Source organism: Schistocerca cancellata, chromosome 12 (assembly GCF_023864275.1).
Source record: "Schistocerca cancellata isolate TAMUIC-IGC-003103 chromosome 12, iqSchCanc2.1, whole genome shotgun sequence".
Classification (NCBI taxonomy): Eukaryota; Metazoa; Arthropoda; class Insecta; order Orthoptera; family Acrididae; genus Schistocerca; species Schistocerca cancellata.
The window spans coordinates 102489293-102508154 of NC_064637.1; the positions used below are offsets into that span (position 1 = coordinate 102489293).

Below are 18862 nucleotides of genomic sequence, written 5' to 3' on the forward strand. Positions count from 1 at the left end.
TCACCTGCAAGCAGTCTTATCCCTCTTCATTGATTCGCGATATGGTGGTGTTTCACGCACCCGACAAGGATCTTTGGGCTGATATTTTGAAGTTACAAGACCCGTCCCTCAACACCTGTCTGCCTATCATTCGTGCGTTTGAACAGTCTCACCGGCAACAACCGCCGTGTCTGGAACCAGATGTTTTCGCGGCTCATCAGTTGCCTAGCGCTGAGCAGGAGGCTCGTCAACCCGTTGGTCCACTCCGTGACAGGAAGTCTTTCACCCAGCTTCCATCCTGTCCAGACTGTTTCTGAACTCGCCAACACTCAGAGTTCCCCCACCAGCAAGCAAGATACGGCTTGCAGCGGGCCATATCGCTGTGGTGTGCCAGGCTTCACAGAAACATCACGCCAACACCAGGCTTGTCACGAATCATCACCTCAGGACCTGGAAGCCTCACATTCTACTGACGGCCAAGTGTTCTCCATCATTCCCCCGTCGGGTACCCGTTTTCTCATTACCTTGGAAGTCGCACATAGTTTGGCGGTCTTCCAAACTGACACAGCATCATCTGTCTCTATTGTGGATGGTTCCACATACCAACATTTGGGCTTGCCAGCTTTATCCTCGTACACACGCACATTGCACAGTTCAATCACTTTATATCTGTTGATGGCGTTTTTTTCACACGAATCTCTTACAACAGTCGTTCCTTCGCTGCTCAGTTTTTGGTGGTCAGATCCCCTGGCGCTACTAATCTTCATGGTGTGGACACTTTTGGTCGTCTGGGTTTATCAGTGCAGGGCGTGGTACTACTGGTGTCGATTTCCTCAATGGATACCCTCCTTGCCCCGTTGCTCAGAAAATACGACATTGTTCTCATCCCCCACACAGGGATGAAGGGTTTCACCGCGCATGTTCAGCTTCTTTCCTCTGCTGTTCCTCATTTTTTTAGGGCCCACCCGGCCCCCTTAGTGCTCTGAAACAGGCTCCAGGTGGAACTTCGCAGCTTACAGGATGAAGGCATCCTTTCTCCTGTTACACACAGTTGCTGGGCGACGCCTATCGTGATAGTCGAGAAGCCAAACATGTGTGACGATTTTAAGGTCACAGTCAATTTTCAGTCCGTCATTGATGCCTGTCCAATCCCACTGCTGGATGACATACTCTCACGTCTTGTGGGATCGACTATTTTCGCCAAAATTGATTTGCGCGATACTTATTTGCAGCTGCCGTCTGACGAGGAATCACAGCAGATTCTAGTCATCAATACCCCGTGTAGCCTTTTGTGGTGCATTGCCAGTGGCCCCGCCATTTTCCAACGTTTTTTGGATCGCCTCACAATCCAGGTGTCCGGGCAGCCAATTATCTGGACAATGTCATTGTCAGTGGCTTGATTGATGCCTGTGGCCTACATGCCTCTAAGGAGTATGTCGAGGTGAAAACCAGCCTCCTCCCACCAACGTGAAGCAACTGCAGTCTGTCCTCGGTCAAATCAACTGTTATCGGTGTTTTATACCCCACGCCACCTAGATTTCTAGTGTCCCTGACCGGTTTATTGCAAAAGGGTGCGTGTTGGGTTTGGGACACAGCGTGTGAGTTGGTTTTCACACATCTCTAGTCAGCTCTCTCCCACCCTCCTTGTCTGGCTGCTTACGATCCTTCCCTGCCTCTCATCGATACCATTAACACCTCGGATTATGGCCTGGGTGTGGCCCCCTCACATGTGGTTGACGGCGTTGAGAGAAAAGTGGTTTTTGCATCCAAAAAATTGACCGATGTTCAAACCAAATATAGTCAAATTGAAAAGGAAGCTTTGGCACTGGTTTTAGCCCTGACGAAGTTCTACAATTTCGTGTATGGTCCTCATTTCACATTGCAGACCGATCACAAACCTTTGGTTTTTTTGTTTCACCTGGGTGCTGCAATGCCCACCAGATTGGTGCGCCGCCTCCAGTGTTGGGAGCTCTACCTGGTGACATTCGACTTTGATATTGTCTAGCGCACTCATGAACGGTACGCAAACGCTGGGACAGACCGTGAGTTTGATGCTTCCCCCTTGGTTTGTTTTCACGAGGACCCAGACGTGGACACCGTTCTGGACGTGCTTCCGATGGATGCCGATGTGGTCCAGTGGGCCACCGCTCAGGATCAGACACTGCATGCTGTCTGCCGCCAAATCACTGTGGGTTGGCCAACCAACCATCATAGCACCCGTAATGCAGAGATCCTACACTTTTGGAATTATCAGCAGGGTCTCTTTTTTCGGCAGTGGCGTTATCCTTTTGCATAGTGTTTCTTACTTTCCCCAGGTGGTCATACTGCATGCGTGGCGCCGCCGTGTCCTTGACCTTCTCCATGCCTGGCCATTTGGGCATCGCCCTCACCAAACAGCTGGCTCGCCGCCACTTTTATTGGTGCGCTATAGATTAAGACATTGCCTCCCTCGTGTCAGGCTGCACCACATGCCAAACACGTCAGGCAGCACCCCTGCACCAGTACTTTTTGTGGCCGGATGCTGCTGCTCTGTAGGGCAGTTTCATGGTTCCCAGTGGCTCATACTGATCGACTCCAGGTCGGGATACCCTTATGTCTCCCGCCTGATGGACAACACTTCTGCTGAGACTATAAAAATTCTCCGGTGCCTCTTTGCTGTCGAGGCACTCCCCAAAACAACTGTCACGGATAATGGTCCGCAGTTAGCTTCGACCGAGTTTACGCAATTCTGTACTGCCAATGAAATTTTCCTCGTCCACACTGCCCTGATTCACTCTGCACCAAACTGCCGGGTGGAATGCTTTTTGCGGATATTCAAGACCCAGCTCGATTAGCTGCTGAGCCATCATCTGCTGGATAAGCTGCTGAGCCGTCACTCGCTGGAGGAGGCCATGCTTCTTTACTTAGCTACATACTGCCGAAGCTCAAGGGTGGTGGAGAGGAAGTGACACTGTGTAAGGAAGGTAGATGTCTTATCTTTTATAACTTGTTGGCATGGCAATGTCCAATTAGTGTTTCCACACTTTAGTTTGGTGGTAGAGTCAAGCAAGTGTAAGTAATTCATGCCTGTGAACTGATGTCCAAAATTTTCTTTATAACTAGACAGAATATTTCATTTAGATAACAAATTTCTGGTTGTGATAACTAGGATGACAAAAACCTCAGCTAGTGGTTAAGAAGTAATGCCTATGAGCTGGGATCTAAGTAGACACTTGACATGGATATAATAAAATAAATGAGTTCAGCACAGGAAGAGAGAGAAGACAGGACACTAAAAAACATTTTATCTGTTACTAGAGTATGCATGACCGTATTTGTTTTACTATTCTGATGCTCTGACTCTGTGGGAAAAAATACTAGTACAGTTATTAGCCAAAAGAGAGCTGAAAGTAAGTGCTCACACAGTGTGTTTCTAATGTGACACGCAGCATATTTTGTAAATGCATTAGATAATAGTTTCCAGTATAAACCATGCATATTTTGGATAATCCACATTTTTCAGTTACACATCTAACCTAAATGTCCATGTAGAGAGAGAGAGAGAGAGAGAGAGAGAGAGAGAGAGAGAGAGAGAGAGAGAGAGAGTAAGAAAGCAATTTTGTCTGTTCTCTGATAGAAAACAAAAAAAATTAATCCAAAATCCAGTTTAAATATAAATACTTATAGTTCTTAAGATTTCAGAGAATCTTAAGTGTTTCAAAAATATTACCTTCAAGCGTATGTACAAGTTTTCCAGAGCTAACGTCAAACACATTAATGATGCCATCAATAGCACCACTTGCTATGTATTTGCCATCAGGACTCTGAAAATGCAAAACACATCTATTAAATTTCGTGACAGTGATTTTATCAATCAGCCTATTGTAAATCAACAAGTTAATATGTGCTATAGTGGATTGTGTGTTTCAGTTACAGTTGTAATTTAATATATGCGTTAAACAGCTTTGGTGATCTTTATAGTTTCGTTACAGTGTAAATCATCTACTTGATCAGTGTGTATGGCATGATAAATATTAAAATACTGTACTGCCAGTACTGTATATGACATTAAGTTTCAATGATATGAATATAATAAGAGGGAAACATTCCACGTGGGAAAAATATATCTAAAAACAAAGATGATGAGACTTACCAAACAAAAGCACTGGCAGGTCGATAGACACACAAACAAACACAAACATACACACAAAATTCAAGCTTTCGCAACAAACGGTTGCTTCGTCAGGAAAGAGGGAAGGAGAGGGAAAGACGAAAGGATGTGGGTTTTAAGGGAGAGGGTAAGGAGTCATTCCAATCGTGGGAGCGGAAAGACTTACCTTAGGGGGAAAAAGGACAGGTATACACACTATCCAAACTCTTTGCCTTTACAAATGTCTGCTTGTGTCTGTGTATGTGCGGATGGATATGTGTGTGTGTGTGCGAGGTATACCTGTCCTTTTTCCCCCCTACGGTAAGTCTTTCCGCTCCCACGATTGGAATGACTCCTTACCCTCTCCCTTAAAACCCACATCCTTTCGTCTTTCCCTCTCCTTCCCTCTTTCCTGACGAAGCAACCGTTTGTTGTGAAAGCCTGAATTTTGTGTGTATGTTTGTGCTTGTTTGTGTGTCTATCGACCTGCCAGCGCTTTTGTTTGGTAAGTCTCATCATCTTTGTTTTTAGGTACATTAAGTTTCAACATTAATGCTGCAGCCATCTCTGATAAACAGTCTTCTTCGCAATAACTTAACTGAAATTCATTGTACTTTCAATTCAGGCAGGAATCTTTACACCGTTTGTCACCCTATCTCTAGCATGGAAACATGATGTTGAACAGAGTGGCGAGGGCTCCTCTCAATGGAAACTAACACCTGAATTGTTCTCCAAGGAACATACTGGTCGAATGCCATATAATGGCTTATTTTTCAGGACTGAAATACTTTCTTCAAAATTATGTACCCATGTTGCAATTGCATGAACAGCTGGGATATGTCCTTAATGCCCTATCTGGTAAAGTTCCTTTATGCAGCAATCTATCAACCTGGTTGTAAAATCCTCTCACAGCAATAGCACGTACTGCACTATCCCATGCCGCACAATTACTACAAGGCAACACATTCAGAATGCCTACACATTTGCTTCTATCAACTGGTGGCACTATAGTGTTGACAACACTTAACATTCAAAATTACCTATTTCCCTGCAGCACTCTGCATAATGTCCTAGACTGTGTTTTACAAAAAATGAACACAACATGCTCATGCTCCAAATCTCAATAGTTTCATAGAGGTTGCATTCCACCAGGCAGTACTAAGCCCCTTATTTCACAGCCATGACAATTAATTATGTTACTTCTGCAGAGAGAACATGAGGAAGCAGACATGTAAATGACTTTAATCCTCCTACAGTTCGATCAGCAAGTTGTAAAGCAGGGAGTGAGCAACCAAACAAAGCCCTGAGCCACGATTTTACTTAATAAACACAGTATTGAGTCCCCACTATGGGTTTTGGGGAGTGGTTGTATTAATTATAGAGCACAAAGGGCATGTTTCAGTGTCCTACGTTTTCTTTAACTCATGGTGATTTCCTTCTTAATCACTGTAAAATCTTGCCTCATTCAACTCAACCTCTGACATACCATATTATGCAAAGAAGTTTCGCGCAGGGCAAGTTGTCACAATTCGCAGGTTGTTTAAAGATCTGTTACCAGTAAGAAAGGTCTTTCCTATCTCTCTATTTTGCCCAATGTGAACAGAACTATTCCAGACTATACTGAAACATGTATAGAATAACAGCAACCAGTCAAATGTACTGCAGCTTAAACCACAAATGATTCTGCACATTCTGAAATATGTTTAGATTCAGTGTGGATTCCTCATAGAGAGAGTGCACAGTTTTTACTGTAACATGTGGTAGATTAGCTTTTAGCTTAAGCTGCTCATTTACATCACGATCTGAGGCCCTTTAGATTGGGGTGCAGTTTCCATTTGTAAATAATACCAAGTCGATGAAGCTTATAAATAAGTTTATCAACTGTGTGCTGCAAACAATTGCATGAAAAATCCATCCTTAAATGGGCACCACCTGATGACAAGTAGGACATGCTCCAAACTGATCACGTAATTTCTGTGGCCAAGAGCTGAAATAACTGCTCAGTGGCAGAACACATTGCTCCATGTTCAATTTCAATGGCTGCTCCACAGCTCGAGTCATCTGGATGCTTTCCCGCAGCATCAGCTTCTGTGAATTGTACAGTGGTATTTACATTCCGCCAGGACTTTTCATTATCATATTTTGATTGGCTGCTTCCGGAAATAAAATCATGTGACAATTAAAAAGATTTGCATACATAGGAGATCAGGAAAGCACCTGTTAGGAAATGTTTAACTTAAAACTGAACAATTGGTAGAGCAATTCAAATCCTAGAGATATGGGGTGTCCCAGGAGGAATGGCCAGTATTCAAGGATATGACAGGAATGACCACTGGAAGCAAAAAAGTCTAGTACACATGGGCTACAAAAGGCATACCTTAATGGCTATGAGCATTACATATTCAATACTGTGAAACAAATCTCATTTACCGCAGGCTCTTCACATTACATATGTTGAGAGGTGATAGTATGGCCCAACATGAGAAAAAGGTCCAGTAAACGTGGGAACTATGAGAACTTGCTAATCTTTGTTGCTATCATAAACATCTCTTCTACTGAAACAGAGCACATAGTTCTTGAAGTATGCATTTTAGAGCCCATGTTTATTGGAATTTTTTCTTCTTGTTTTGGTGCATACTTCCTCCTCCTATGTTATGGAACGCAAAGAGCTTGTGGCAAAAGAGCTCTGTTTCACAATACCGAAGGAGAGGAAGTACTCATATCTCTTGTTGTTGTGGTCTTCAGTCCTGAGACTGGTTTGATGCAGCTCTCCAGGCTACTCTATCCTGTGCAAGCTTCTTCATCTCCCAGTGCTTACTGCAACCTACATCCTTCTGAATCTGCTTAGTGTATTCATCTCTTGGTCTCCTTCTACGATTTTTACCCTCCGCGCTGCCCTGCAATACTAAATTGGTGATCCCTTGATGCCTCAGAATATATCCTACCAACTGATCCCTTCTTCTAGTCAAGTTGTACCACAAGCTCCTCTTCTCCCCAATTCTATTCAATACCTCCTCATGAGTTATGTGAGCTACCCATTTAATCTTCAGCATTCTTCTGTAGCATCACATTTCGAAAGCTTCTATTCTCTTCTTGTCTAAACTATTTATCGTCCACATTTCACTTCCATACATGGCTACACTCCATACAAATACGTTCAGGAATGACACACCATACAAATACTTTCAGAAACGACTTCCTTACACTTAAATCTATACTCGACGTTAACAAATTTCTCTTCTTCAGAAATGCTTTCCTTGCCATTGCCCGTCTACATTTTATATCCTCTCTACTTCGACAATCATCAGTTATTTTGCTCCCCAAATAGCAAAACTCCTTTACTACTTTAAGTGTCTCATTTCCTAATCTAATTCCCTGAGCATCACCCAATTTAATTCGACGACATTCCATTATCCTCGCTTTGCTTTTGTTGATGTTCATCTTATACCCTCCTTTCAAGACACTGTCCATTCCATTCAGCTGCTCTTTCAAGTCCTTTGCTGTCTCTGACAGAATTACAATGTCATCGGCGAACCTCAAAGTTTTTATTTCTTCTCCATGGATTTTAATACCTACTCCGAATTTTTCTTTTGTTTCCTTTATTGCTTGCTCAATATACATATTGAATAACATCAGGGACAGGCTACAACCCTGTCTCACTCCCTTCCCAACCGCTGCTTCCCCTTCATACCCCTAGACTCTTATAGCTGCCATCTGCTTTCTGTACAAATTGTAAATAGCCTTTCGTTACCTGTATTTTACCCCTGCCACCTTCAGAATTTGAAAGAGAGTATTCCAATAAACATTGTCGAAAGCTTTCTCAAAGTCTACAAATGCTAGAAACGTAGGTTTGCCTTTCCTTAATCTTTCTTCTAAGATAAGTCATAGGGTCAGTATTGCCTCACGTGTTCCAACATTTCTACGGAATCCAAACTGATCTTCCCCGAGGTCGGCTTCTATTAGTTTTTCCATTCGTCTGTAAGGAATTCGCGTTAGTATTTTCCAGCTGTGACTTATTAAACTGATAGTTCGGTAATTTTCACATCTGTCAACACTTGCTTTGTTTGGGAATGGAATTGTTATATTCTTCTTGAAGTCTGAGGGTATTTCGACTGTCTCATACATCTTGCTCACCAGATGGTAGAGTTTTGTCAAGACTGGCTCTCCCAAGTTCCTCAGTAGTTCCAATGGAATGTTGTCTACAACTGGGGCCTTGTTTCGACTCGGGTATTTCAGTGCTCTATCAAACTCTTCACGCAGTATCATATCTCCCATTTCATCTTCATCTACATCCTTTCCCCTTTCTATAACATTGCCCTCAAGTACATCGCCCTTGTATAGATCCTCTATATACTCCTTCCACCTTTCTGCTTTCCCTTCTTTGCTTAGAACTGGGTTTCCATCAAAGCTCTTGATATTCATGCAAGTGGTTCTCCTTTCTCCAAAGGTCTCTTTAATTTTCCTGTAGGCAGTATCTATCTTACCCCTAGTGAGATAAGCCTCTACATCCTTACATTTGTCCTCTAGCCTTCCCTGATTAGCCATTTTGCACTTCCTGTGGATATCATTTTTCAGATGTTTGTATTCCTTTTTGCCTGCTTCATTTACTGCATTTTTATATTTTCTCCTTTCATCAATTAAATTCAATATTTCTTCTGTTACCCGAGGGTTTCTACTAGCCCTCATCTTTTTACCTATTTGATCCTCTGCTGCCTTCACTATTTCATCCCTCAAAGTTACCCATTCTTCTTCTACTGTATTTCTTTCCCCCATTCCTGTCAATTGTTCCCTTATGCTCTCCCTGAAACTCTGTACAACCTCTGGTTTAGTCAGTTTATCCAGGTCCCATCTCCTTAAATTCCCACTTTTTTGCAGTTTCTTCAGTTTCAATCTACAGTTTGTAACCAATAGATTGTGGTCAGAGTCCACATCTGCCCCTGTAAATGTCTTACAATTTAAAACCTGGTTCCTAAATCTCTGTCTTACCATTATATAATCCATCTGAAACCTTCTAGTATCTTCAGGGTTCTTCCATGTATACAACCTTCTTTCATGGTTCTTGAACCAAGTGTTAGCTATGATTAAGTTATGCTCTTCGCAAAATTCTTCCAGGTGGCTTCCTCTTTCATTTCTTAGCCCCAATCCATATTCACCAACTATGTTTCCTTCTCTCCCTTTCCTTACTCTCAAATTCCAGTCACCCATGACTATTAAATTTTCGTCTCCCTTCACTACCTGAATAATTTCTTTTATCTCCTCATACGTTTCATCATTTTCTTCATCATCTGCAGAGCTAGTTGGCATATAAACTTGTACTACTATAGTAGACGTGGGCTTCGTGTCTATCTTGGCCACAATAATGCGTTCACTATGCTGTTTGTAGTAGCTTACCCGAACTCCAATTTTTTTATTCATTATTAAACCTACTCATGCATTACCCGTATTTGATTTTTTATTTATAACCCTGTATTCACATGACCAAAAGTCTTGTTCCTCCTGCCACCGAACTTCACTAATTCCCACTAGAACTTTAACGTATCCATTTCCCTTTTTAAATTTTCTAACCTACCTGCCCGATTAAGGGATCTGACATTCCACACTCCGATCCATAGAATGCCAGTTTTCTTTCTCCTGATAACGACGTTGTCTTGAGTAGTCCCCACCCAGAGATCCGAATGGGGGACTATTTTATCTCCGGAATATTTTACCCAAGAGGACGCTATCATCATTTAATCATACAGTAAAGTTGCATGCCCTTGGGAAAAATTATGGCTGTAGTTTCCCCTTGCTTTCAGCCGTTCGCAGTACCAGAACAGCAAGGCCATATCAGTCAATCATCCGGACTGTTGCCTAAGATATGCATTTTGGAGCCCATGTTTACCAGACTTTTTTTGCTTTGAATGATCTTTCCTGTCTTATTCCTGAATACTGACCGTTCTTCCTGGGACACACAACAGATATGTTATGTAGTCACAGCCATTAGACTATCAAATCCTACAGATACTTACATATGCTATACTCAACGTAAATTTTCCTCTGGAATCCAGGACTTGTTCCTGCTTCCCAGATTCAACACCATACATATTAATTTTGCCTGAATGACTCCCAGAAATTATGAATTTGTCATCAGGTGAGAAGGCCACAGTCCATATGTCTACAGGGCCAACTTCAATATTCCCTATCTTCTCGCCAGTGTTAAGGTCCCACAGCCTCAAGCTGGAGTCAAGAGAACTAGATGCACAGGCTGTAAGAAGAGAAGTCCGCATCACAACAGAAACTAGACATTATATCTTGTTTTGTAATTATACAGCAAAGAAAGGTTACTCATACTTATTGGTCAAATACAGTTTTTTAGGCATTTTTATTTGCAGCATGCTCCATTATAATACTTGTAATATTAAATCTATGTATATTTGTTCGTGTGTTGTTGTTGTTGTTGTTGTTGGTGGTGGTGGTGGTGGTGACACTGGCACAAAGTCTGGTGGTCAGGAGCTTCATGCCACCATATCTACTCACCTTGCTGGCCAAATAGTGGCAGTGAAAATTTTTTTCACCTCCAAGATTCAAACCGACTTACCCCTGGGTCAAGAATTTCTAGAGTTTTTATCAAAAATTCAAATTTAAAACTGCCAACAACACAACGAAACTAATGAACGCGAAGTCTCCTGTAGCTACATCATCCTAAATTGTCTCTCTCTCATAGAGGATAAGCAATGTGAGGAGGTTCACTGTAATAGAAGGGCTGCTTGTTGCCTTTATCACAGTCATTCTTCACATGTCTGACTCCATCACATACCCCTTCTGCTACAATTACGCAACGGTTCTGAGAAATTATAAAACAAGTGATGTACTGGGCCAAGCCTAATCAATTACTTGTAAAAGTGGTCACATTAACAACATATTTCCTAACTGCTGTAGCATGGAATCAGTTCGTTTCCAGACATGGGTTTCAATTCAAAATCTTGTCCCCTCTACAATTTCTAGAAGTTTGTAATGGGACTTTCCAAAGACCCTGTAATTGCACATACAGTAAAGACCACTTTACATGAATAACTTTCTTGTCTCAATCAATTACTCATCGTAAGTGAGTCTACTGCAGTGGCTCTGGCTCATTACTCTGGTATTGAGCCCCACCTGTCAAGAGTCATACTGGCATCAAAATTGGGTGTGATGCAAGAGCTGTCTGCCATGCAGTTTGGTACCTGAATGGTGCAAGTGAGGCAATGGGGGCCACCTTTCTTATAGGAAATTGTAAATATAATAATATAATTAAGGTGCTGGCAATGAAAATAATTTTTAATGATCAAAACATAATTCACATTGGGTGTCCTTCACAAAGATTGTCTGGTACATTCTCTGTACTGATGAGGAATAAAAGAATAAGGAAGTTGAAGCTGAACATTTCATAACACATTGATTCATTTGCTCCAGAAAGCATATACATATAAACACAACAAACAATATTTAAAGGCAGTACATACTGTCTTTACTTTATTATTTGTATCTTATTTCCATGAAAGTAAATCAGTCATCAATCCAAAGGCTAGTTTGAATTCCAAAGTGCTCTATTAGGCATGGTCATACTGGAGGTGTTATCCCATCACCTTCTTCCAACTTTTGAAGTGACTTACACAGCCAGTTACAGGATGAACTAGGGATTAAAGAAGTGTCCGATTCCACCCATCTGCTTTGACCCATGACGTCACCAATATGGCGGAAATGGCTATTCTAAGCATCTTCCATATAGCGCCTATGATGTCACTACACATACACACGGCAAAAAAACTCAAAAATATGTATAAATAAGACAACAATATCTCCCTCCAAAAATACATTCAAACTAAAGGGACAACCGCAGGGATTTGGGTAGGGGGAAAAAATTAATTACAAAATATCAGGAATCAGACACTTCCCTTCACCTATATAGGTCAACCGCAGCTGACGATACCAAACACCATCGATTACAGCAAAAACAGTGGAAATTGGAATCAGACAATTCCCTTGAACACAGCTGACGATACCAAAACACCAGTACCAGCATATAAAAGTGTACGAAAATTGTAATCGGTAATTTCCCTAGACCTATATAGGTCAACCGTAACTATTGATACTGAGCCGTGGCGGCTCATATCGGTAGTGCCACTCTGGTGGTTTATCTTTCCTGCCATGGTCAGGGTGGTAAGCAGTGCCCTCTGGGGCCTACGCGAGGAGTAACAAGGCGAGGTCCTGTGGGGTGTGGTGCTCCGGGACGTGGTGGAAGACGGTTGTCGGGTTGACGCAGCAAGTGAACGACCGGACCTATCGCATAGAGATATAGAGGTTGGCTCTGAACGGAAGGTACCGTAGCAAGCAGTGGGAAGCAGGCGTCCTGTAATTTGTGTGAAGGAGTAACGATTTTTGCATTGGATGTCCCAGTGGTTCCCGAGAGTTGCGGTGGCTGCTTTTGGAGAAAAGAATTGGTAAGATCTTGTGTCTATGCTCTTTTCCGTACGATGTTGCTGCCAGCCGTTATAAACGGGTGAAAGTCAGGCGCTTGTATTGACTATACGGGAACTGGTGATGTAAAATTACATTTGTGATTGAGTCTCACTTGTACTGTGACAATTTAGAGGCGAAAACTGTGGTGGTTTCATTAGGTCTCGTTCTTTGCTGTGCAACTAAGGGAGTCAGTTATTTGGGGTAACTGAGGGAGCACCATTATGTTGGTAAGTGATACATTCTCCACGTTTTGTCTATGGCTTTGTGAATCGAAATCGTGGGGGAGTACACGTGTTAGTAATTTGCTATTGTATTGATGGTTATTTTGTGAAGACTGTTCTCTGGTGTGTTAAATTGCGCTGATTTGTAGCCAATCCAAGAAGAAGTTACCATTGCTACTTGCTTATGTGTTACTGTCCTTATGATTGGCATTGTTTGTCTTTCGATTGTGGGTGTGCTCACGTTTTTTAAAAAAAAGTTGCGGCTACTATTCATAAGTGTTGTCTAGTAAGTAAACTGCTTAACCTTTTATCATATGCCTGGCTGTTTGCCCATCACATTGGCTTTCTATGCAGTAACTGAAGGAATGTGTATGGTGGTTCAAGATTGTAGGCTGACTAATATTGGAACTGGTGTTGAGGTTAAGGGTGAGATCAGCGTTCCGCAAAACCGCACGCTGCGTGTGGTTAAATATTCCGCTATTGGGGAGCCAGCTCTCTGTTCTTGGATTTTGGAAGTATACGTGATGAGTGCATCGTTGTAGTTTTTCGCGTGCTAACTTGCGGGGTGTCGGTGCCGTCCTAGGGCTAGACTTGTGATGTATGTTATGTTGAAAGGGAATTAACTGAACCAAACTTAAGAGAGCTTTTAGTTTGTTTTAGGCCTGTACATGGAATGATGTTGATATTTCCACTCCACAGCCTACTGAGCTGCTTTGTGTCGAAACTGTATTCAGAACACCCCTCTGACCTGACACCGCAGATACGAAAAAAGCAACACCTACAACTACGAAAAACAGAACCAAAACCACAACACCTTAAAAATTAGAAAGTCAAACATCCCTACGTAAATTAAAACACATTCGATACACAATCAATACACGAAACATTACAACTCAAGGAAAAAAAAAATCTTACTTATCGCGAACAAATTTCGGCGCTGCAAAGTAGGTTGGCCATCTAACGCAGAGAGAGAGAGAGAGAGAGAGAGAGAGAGAGAGAGAGAGAGAGAGATCAAACACAACAAGATGACACCTACAAACACAACCAGCTCATAAACTGTATGCCGTAATGACGTCTCACACCACAACACCCTTAAGCCATGGGTTGAAACAAGTGGAATCTGACGCTTCCGTTGATCCATGACCTGTAGTTTAATGTAAGATTCCAAATCACGATTTAACTGTAACAGAATATACACAGCCAGTGACAAAGACAGAGTGCTGGGAACTGGGCACTGAACATTGCTGGCCAGCACCACTGCCACTACAGCAGCTGAAGCCACCACTTCTGTGTGCCAAGGAACTGGGACACTGACCAGCCTCCAGGAAGTTTCTCCAGTTCTTCCCCTTACCAGGGGACAACAGATGGATGCCAGTCACCAAAGCTATTCCAGATTCTTCCACAGCAAAGCAATTATGAAGTCCTTTCCACACAGTCAGCACTGAGCATCTGCATTTCAGACACCCCCCGACCAGCTGTTATCATCAAGCAACGCAGCTGCACCCAGTCTGTGTCAGCCACTGTCTTTGAGCCCCCATTGAAGCCTTGTTGCTGCTACATTGCTGCGGCCAGGCCACAAGCCGAGAACCATTTTCGACTGCCCAGACAATGCTGTACTGCTCGCCACCGTATCTGCTGCTGGAGACCACCGCCTGCTGCTCTCCGTTCTTCGATCCGGAGGGACAAGCAGCACTGTAACCTACCACAAGTGAGAAGACATCACTGCCCTGTCTTGTGTCTGTAGTGGGGCTGTAATCAGTGCTCTGTGCCGCTACTGACTGAGCTCGATTTGCCCACAATGCCATCTCTTCGCATTGTCTCCTAGCAGAAGATGTGCCCTCCACAATACACTGTCTCACCCACCATTTTAAGTGTGAATATTACAAGCCGACGCCAAACCACACTACAGATGGAGTACTCAAGAGGACTGCCAGAGATGCAGGAATTAATAAAGAACTGTTTATGTTCACTGTGTTTCTCTACAGCTGCCCAAATCACTTCGTTCTTCCAAAATATCTACAAACCCTCAATCCCCAGTGGGAGAGCCATTGCTGTTCTTAACACAAGAACAGCAGCTCTTCCACCCCTCCACAGCAGTCATTGCTACCCCAAACTGCAACATTTCAATGCCCGACAGGGTACATCTTCCTGCACCACTCCACAGCGCTGCGTTTTCAAGAACCCCAGACCTCTGGATACATAGCCTGATAGTCTGCCACCTCGTCACAGAGGCTTGCCTTGTGTTCTTTCAAAGTGCCAAATAACATTCAACATAATTTTCTCCTTTAATACAGATGACTTCACTGCTGAAATATTTTTAATGAAAATTTTTTCACCTACATACATTCTTGTTTATGCAGAGTGTAGACTTTTTCCTTTGTAAAAATTTCATGAACCCTGTAACATTTTTTCTTTAGGATATTTGGTGTATCTTGCGGAAGATCACTCATAGCAAAAGTATAGATCTCTCATGGACCTGTTGACGGTGCCAGAAAAGCCACAGGAAAAAATACCAGGTAAAAAAAAAGGGGGTTCAAATGGCTCTGAGCATTATGGGAGTTAACATTGGAGGTCATCAGTCCCCTACAACTTAGAACTACTTAAACCTAACTAACCTAAGGACACCACACACATTCATGCCCGAGGCAGGATTAAAATCTGCGACCGTAGCAGTCGCGCAGTTCCAGACTGGAGCGCCGAGAACCACTCGGCCACCGCAGCCGGCCGGTTAAGAAGGAACAGAAGTTCATAATCCATTACTATAATACAAGTGAGCAAGGCAAAGACTGGGTTTATAATTTTACACTTGGCAGAATCAGTCAGTCAATCAATCAATTGGTTGGAAGATTACTGGTTATGAGCTGGCAAAGCCAACAAATGTGTCATTACAGTCTAGTTTTTAATACACTCCACATACTACAGTTACATTTAAATTTCAATTAGTGGGTGCTACTGAACCCCCCCCCCCCCCCTCCGGCCACCACAAAAAAAGCAGCAGCTTTATTCTGCTGATAAAATCAGCAATCACAGCCTGTAGTCTAGATAGGGTGAAATGTGATAATTTGGTTGCGAGCCAACAAATGTAAATGTCTAAGTTTGTGGTAAGACATTATCCTGTGGTAAGACATTAACCTGCAATGTAGCAATGTTTAACACAATTTTTGTCATGAAAACGAAAACTTAAAGTAAAATCAGAAAATTATATTAGATAATGGACATGTCTCTGCTGAGCATTTTGATGCATATTATGTACATATACCATACATTAACTATGAAAAATACAAGGGAGAGACCCACTATGCAACTTTTACTCAGAAATTCCCACTGCAAACACCTGTTGCCCTGCCAGAGGCTGATATTTAAGCTATTAATATTAGAAGACATTAACAACAAGAACATTCCCACTAATAAATCCCATATTTTAGCACAAGATCCAATATTTTATTTAATATGATGTGGGATTGTATGAGATAATGGTCACCATACTATTACGTAGTGCGGTCACCATACTAGTTATGTAGTGCTGACACAGTTACTACACTGAAAAGATCACATGACGAAGGTGACATGTTCAGTCATATTCTTCACTATTTGTGAATATTTTGTCGACAACAATCTACATAGGGAGACATGATCATCATAATAAAATAAGACAAATCAGAGCTCGAACGGAAAGATTTAGGTGTTCCTTTTTCCCCATGCGCCATTTGAGAGTGGAATGGAAGAGAAGTAGTATGAAAATGGTTCAATGTACCCTCTACTAGGCACTAAAGAGTGAATTGCAGAGTAACCATGTAGATGTAGATCCGTATTCAATTCCAATAACGAACAATCATTCCCCCCTCCCCCAACTTCACTACATATATAGTTGCACATGATCATTTCGTAGTGATGGCACTCGATAGTGGAATTATTAGCAACTCTACTATAATTTAGGGACAGCCTGCAGAGGGAAGTTGAGGGTCCTTGTGGTACCACTTATGTCTTCTTGCCCATTGCCATTTGCTAATGTCATGTTGGGAAATGACTGTCACTAACCTACCACATGAGCTCAGTTTCCTCGCTCTGGTCATTCTGTGAGATGAACGTGGTGGACAGCAATAAGTTACCACTGTCTTTACAACATAAGCTTCCAGAATTTTAACAGTAAACCTCTCCACAATGCACAAAGCCTTCCTTCTAGATTTCACATGTGACACAGGAGATATAGAATTTTGATATTAGAGTGTTCATTTTGATAACCTACTTGTTCCATCCGAACTGATGTCAACACACACAACACCAAGGGAATGACCTTCCAGTTTGTGTTTCAACTTCAATTGGTCATCTCTGAACTGCCAAACCTTTACAAGGTCATCAACACCACCAGTTACAATGTAATCAGTTGGTTCTTCAGTAGTCATGGAATCCCTAAAAAGAAACAAAAATATGCAAACTGACTCAAGTAAAATGCACGTTTCTACAACATTGCATAAATATGAGAAATTTCTAAATGTAGAACACATACCTCGAGTTGTCACCCCCAGCATTTTCTGAGTTTTCGTCATCTTTTTTCTTTTTAAGTCTTCCCCAGGCACAGCTCCAGACACTGTCATCATGTGCATTGTCCAACCTCACTTGAAGAGAGTGCTGGGGAAAGAAATGAGCACTTGAATTTTCAAAACAACTAAATGCTTATTTCGTTGGCAGAAAGGACTAATATAGTTCAGAAATTAATGAGTTCTAGATCAAATGGCTAAGGCATTTTAAGACATAAACAGTTCTCCTAGGATGCTAGTAATAAGTACATAATTTCTTACTTTGTGACCTGTCAACAAGAATTTAAAAAATTAGCTGAATTCATCCTTACTTTGAGTGTTAAAATAGCTTCATTTACTGGTGCAGATAATATGGTATTTGCCACAACCACAGCTATTTCTGCTTTTAAAACTTGGCGCACTACTGTTGGTAGGGAGGACACAACAACTGATCTTTGGTGAAGAGTCATCAACTGATGTAGAAGCAACATTGGGTGTGCCCCAGGGAAATGGGAACATCTGCTATTCATTTTGTATATTAATGACCTTGCAGACAATAACTACCACTACTGTTGCACCACAACCAGTTTCGCTCCTGTTTTCTACAGCATAACAACACGCTGAGTTTTAATTATATAGTAACATAAATTTTAACGTTTCCTCATAGCCTTTCACTACTGCAATTTGGTACAGTCATCAATGTAATGAAGAGACTCCATCTTAAAACTATCACATCGCAAACATGGTGCAAGTGGAGATAAATTGCAAATATTACGAAAGCGCATCAGAAATATTGTTGAGCGTCGTTCGTGAAACATGTTTCACGGGATTTAGGGAGGAAAAAAAGGTCTTCGTATCTCTCCCGAAACCGGCAACAGCCGGCATCTCGGGAAAGTGCACTACAGAGAGGTAAATACGAATATTCAACACTTAATACAACCTTCTACTTATTGTACACATATGCGGCACACTGGCTGAGAAAATGAATGCGATTAACAAAATGAATGTGCGATCACGATATGCGTGAAAGACATACTTCATAACCCAAATGGTACTACAAACTAAAAGAAAGTGTTTTCAGTAACGTCTTGTCTTATCATTGTAAGTACTGACCATATTTTTTGTAGCTGTCAAATACCATAAAAAATCACTATATTACATCGACTTCTCACTTCTCTTCCGAATCCCACGCCCGCATAGCAAAGATTTACACATGTGTGTGGTACAGACCTCACAAATGCCAACATAACAAACAGAAAAAGAAAAAGTGAATGAAATCTTGAAAAATTAAGTGGCAGTAAACTATGAGTTTACGATTGTCCAACTAATATGAAACACTGCAGAGCTTTATTTACCAGAAAGTAAACATTTACAAAAAATTTATTGACATTTGTACTACTCCCCTTGGTTTGGCGGTCCTACCGCGGGATGGCGCTGACATTCAAATGTTTCCTCAGTCCAACATGGCCGGCGTCATGTTAAGGATGTTAGAAGTTTATTCCTGGAATATTTGAAGCTAAAATATGTAATATATGTAC

General features: G+C 41.9%; 1 protein-coding gene across 1 annotated transcript in view; it reads right to left on the reverse strand.

Moving 5' to 3' along the window:
- The window catches only part of LOC126109794 (WD repeat-containing protein 61), a 39851-nt gene extending 21270 nt beyond the window's left edge, over window positions 1-18581 (reverse strand). The window contains exons 1-5 of the mRNA XM_049914851.1: window positions 18438-18581; window positions 17315-17436; window positions 17054-17217; window positions 10117-10352; window positions 3689-3782 (exon numbers count right to left, since the gene is read on the reverse strand). Of these exons, the coding sequence (XP_049770808.1) occupies window positions 3689-3782; window positions 10117-10352; window positions 17054-17217; window positions 17315-17436; window positions 18438-18440 (619 nt within the window). The 5' untranslated portion in view covers window positions 18441-18581. The remainder of the gene's footprint in view (window positions 1-3688; window positions 3783-10116; window positions 10353-17053; window positions 17218-17314; window positions 17437-18437) is intronic.
- Between the last annotated feature and the right edge of the window lie 281 nt (window positions 18582-18862).